Source organism: Pterocles gutturalis, unplaced genomic scaffold, assembly GCF_000699245.1.
Source record: "Pterocles gutturalis isolate BGI_N339 unplaced genomic scaffold, ASM69924v1 scaffold14026, whole genome shotgun sequence".
Taxonomy (NCBI): Eukaryota; Metazoa; Chordata; class Aves; order Pterocliformes; family Pteroclidae; genus Pterocles; species Pterocles gutturalis.
The window spans coordinates 1,915-5,185 of record NW_010103213.1 but is presented as its reverse complement, the minus strand read 5'-3'; the positions used below and the strand labels follow the sequence as shown (position 1 = coordinate 5,185).

Here is a 3,271-nt window from a genome sequence, read left to right as displayed (position 1 = left end):
GGGGGGGTGGCCCCGCCCCTCGGGCCGTGGGCGGTACATCCGCTGTGACGTCACTCGGCACGCAGCCCCGCGGTGCGCTGCTGGGCCTGGCTGCGGCCTCCCGGGGGAGCGACGGGGAAAAGTGACTGCGGTGGTTTTCCTTCTTCCAGAGCAAAATGCAGATCTTCGTGAAGACCCTGACTGGCAAGACCATCACCCTGGAGGTGGAGCCCAGTGACACCATTGAGAATGTCAAGGCTAAGATCCAGGACAAGGAAGGCATTCCTCCAGATCAGCAGAGGCTCATCTTCGCTGGCAAGCAGCTGGAAGATGGGCGCACCCTGTCTGACTACAACATCCAGAAGGAATCCACCCTGCACTTGGTGCTGCGTCTCAGAGGGGGCATGCAGATCTTTGTGAAGACCCTAACTGGCAAGACCATCACCCTGGAGGTGGAGCCCAGTGACACCATTGAGAACGTCAAGGCCAAGATCCAGGACAAGGAAGGCATTCCCCCTGACCAGCAGAGGCTGATCTTTGCTGGCAAGCAGCTGGAAGACGGGCGCACCTTGTCTGACTACAACATCCAGAAGGAATCCACCCTGCACTTGGTGCTGCGTCTCAGAGGGGGCATGCAGATCTTTGTGAAGACCCTGACCGGCAAGACAATCACCCTGGAAGTTGAGCCCAGTGACACCATTGAGAATGTCAAGGCTAAGATCCAGGACAAGGAAGGCATTCCTCCAGATCAGCAGAGGCTCATCTTCGCTGGCAAGCAGCTGGAAGATGGGCGCACCCTGTCTGACTACAACATCCAGAAGGAGTCCACCCTCCACTTAGTGCTGCGCCTGAGGGGTGGTAACTGAACTGGCCAGTTGTTGTTTGCTTCCAAGTGAAAGTTTCTCTGCACTTGTTCATTCCAATAAAGCTGTTGCATCCACAAAATTTTGTGTCGCAAGTTGTGTGAACAACCATTTATACCAACTTGTGGGGGGGTTGACCCTGCCTGGATGCTGGGTGCCCACCAAAGCTGGGCTGTCACTCCCCTCTTCAGCTGGTGAACAGGGGAGAGAAAACAAAACGCTTGTGAGCGAAGACCAGGATGGGGAGATCATTTGGTGATTACTGTCATGGGCAAAACAGACTTGGGGAAAAATTAATTTAACACCAATCAAATCAGAGAAGGGTAATGAGCAATAAAACCAAATTTTAAAACACCCCCACCCCTCACTTCTTCCCAGGTTTAACTTAACTACTGGTTTTTCTCTACCTCCAGCTCCCCGGGAGCACTGGGAATGGGGTTATGATCAATTCATGACATGTTTCTGCTGCTCCTTCCTCCTTAGGGGGGGGTTCCTGACACTTCCCCTGTTCCAGCCTGGGGTCCCTCCCAGGGGCTGTGGTCCGGTGGGGTGCAGTCCCTCAGAAGCAGGCTGCTCCAGCACGGGTCCCCTGCGGGGTCACAAGTCCTGCCAGGAAACCTGCTCCAGGGTGGGCTCCTCTCTCCAGATTCCTGTTGGGAGCTTGCTCCAGTGTGGGCTTCCCATGGGGTCATAGCCTCCTTCGGGTGTCCGCCTGCTCTGCTGCTGGGTGCTCCTTGGACTGCAGGCGGGTCTGCTCCCCCGTGACCCTCCTTGGCTGCAGGGACAATGCCAGCCTCCCCAGGGACTGCAGGGAAATATGTTCCAGTGCCTGGTGCACCTCCTTCACTGACCTCGCTGTCTGCACAGTTGCTTGTCTTGCATTTTGATCCTCTCTCCACTGCTGTTACTGCAGCAGGTTTTTCCCTTTCTTACGTGCGTTATCACGGAGGTGCTACCACTGTTGCTGACGGGCTCGGCCTTGGCTGGCAGTGGGTCTGCCTTGGAGCCAGCTGACATTGGCTCTACGGGACATGGGGAAACTTCTAGCAGCTTCGCACAGCAGCCACCCATGTATCCCCTGCTGCTACTGAAACCCTGCGGCACAAACCCACCGCGTTCACCGCATCGGCAGAGGCTGATCGCTGGCAAGCAGCTGGAAGATGGGCGCAGCCTGTGCGAGCGCAACATCGAGCAGGAATCCACCTTGCATCTTGCGCTGTGCCTGCGGGGTGGTAACTGAACTGGCCCGTTGCTTGCTTCCAAGTAAAAGTCTATTAGTGCTTCTTCATTCCGGTAAAGCTGCTGCATCCACAGAAGTTCACGTTTCATGTTACGTGAGCAACGTTATGCCGTTAACCAAATGTAGGTATCTAATAAACTGTAATTACCTGGTTTCCATGCACAAGGGCATCGTAAAACTGCCTTATGCAAGGCTTACACGTGCATCCAAGTGCAGTAAATCCGTCAGCCGTGGCTTTCCTGAGGTTGTATAAGTGTTCTCATAACTCGCTGGAGCCCTGGCTGAAGCTCAATGCCACCTGCAGATGTTACGCAGCTGTTGGGGTTGTGTAAGTGTGCGTGTGGAACGTGAAGCGGCGATTGTCTTGGAGCAATTGTTTTGGGGCTTTGATAACTCTGCTTTGCCCGGTAATTGTCCTGTCCTCCGGTGTTTCTGCATTAACGGTAACAGCCAGCGAAAGGGCGATCCTGCGGCTCCATCCCGCGCCAGCAGCCTGCTGGGCAGGGGAGTGCTCCATGGTGAGCGGTGGTAGAGCATCGCTGCTGACCCTGCAGCCCTTGGAGCAGGAGCTGGAGCAGCGTGGTGGCTAGAGGGAGTCCCCATCATCCAGTTACGAGGTAGACTTTGTTTTTGGAAAAGTTTAAGCATATTAAGCAAACTTTGTAATTTCAGATATCCTTCACATTGCTCAGAACATGCTTTCGTTCCAGCTTTGCACCAAGTGGAGACATTACAGAGCGAATGAGCTGAAGCAAACATCATGAAGCAGTTTCCATGAAAACACCAGGGGAAGGGAAGTCTCCCCTCGAGTATTTTGTGGTGCAGTGGAGGTTGCTGAATGTCGGAGCTCATGAGGAGTCAGCCATGCTGCATGGGGGATGGGGAAATGGGAAACGGTGGGGAGGCTGAAGAGTAAAAAACCAAAAATGTCCCTGACAAGAGCGGTGGTGTCGCTGGGCTTTGGGAGGGGACGTGGTGGGAGCTGGAACAGAGGCTCCAGCCGATCACTGGCCTCCCTGGGACCTGAAGTGGTGTCACACCATGCGGATCAGAAGGGTGGGATAGCAGGGTTTGGCTCAAGTAACGCCGGTGGTTAATTATTCTTGATTAAGAGAGTGGTGGCAGATGGTTTTAGTGCTTATGGCCTCCAAGGAACAAGTCTGGATAATCAAGATCTGTGCTGAGAAAG

The 3,271-nt window shown here is 54.4% G+C and overlaps 1 protein-coding gene across 6 annotated transcripts; it reads left to right on the top strand.

The window, feature by feature from the left end:
* Nucleotides 1-114: 114 nt before the first annotated feature.
* On the top strand, nt 115-924 carry LOC104460856 (polyubiquitin-B). Of its 6 annotated transcripts, none has more exons than XM_010086630.1 (2): nt 115-609; nt 661-918. In XM_010086630.1, exons 1-2 carry the CDS (start codon nt 156-158, stop codon nt 843-845), a joined length of 639 nt encoding a protein of 212 aa, XP_010084932.1. In that variant the 5' UTR covers nt 115-155; the 3' UTR covers nt 846-918. The 6 variants fall into 6 exon arrangements, with proteins under 6 accessions (XP_010084932.1, XP_010084931.1, XP_010084929.1 ...); XM_010086629.1 differs by having other exon boundaries at nt 115-669; nt 715-918; XM_010086632.1 differs by having other exon boundaries at nt 149-486; nt 570-924.
* The last annotated feature ends 2,347 nt before the right edge of the window (nt 925-3,271 follow it).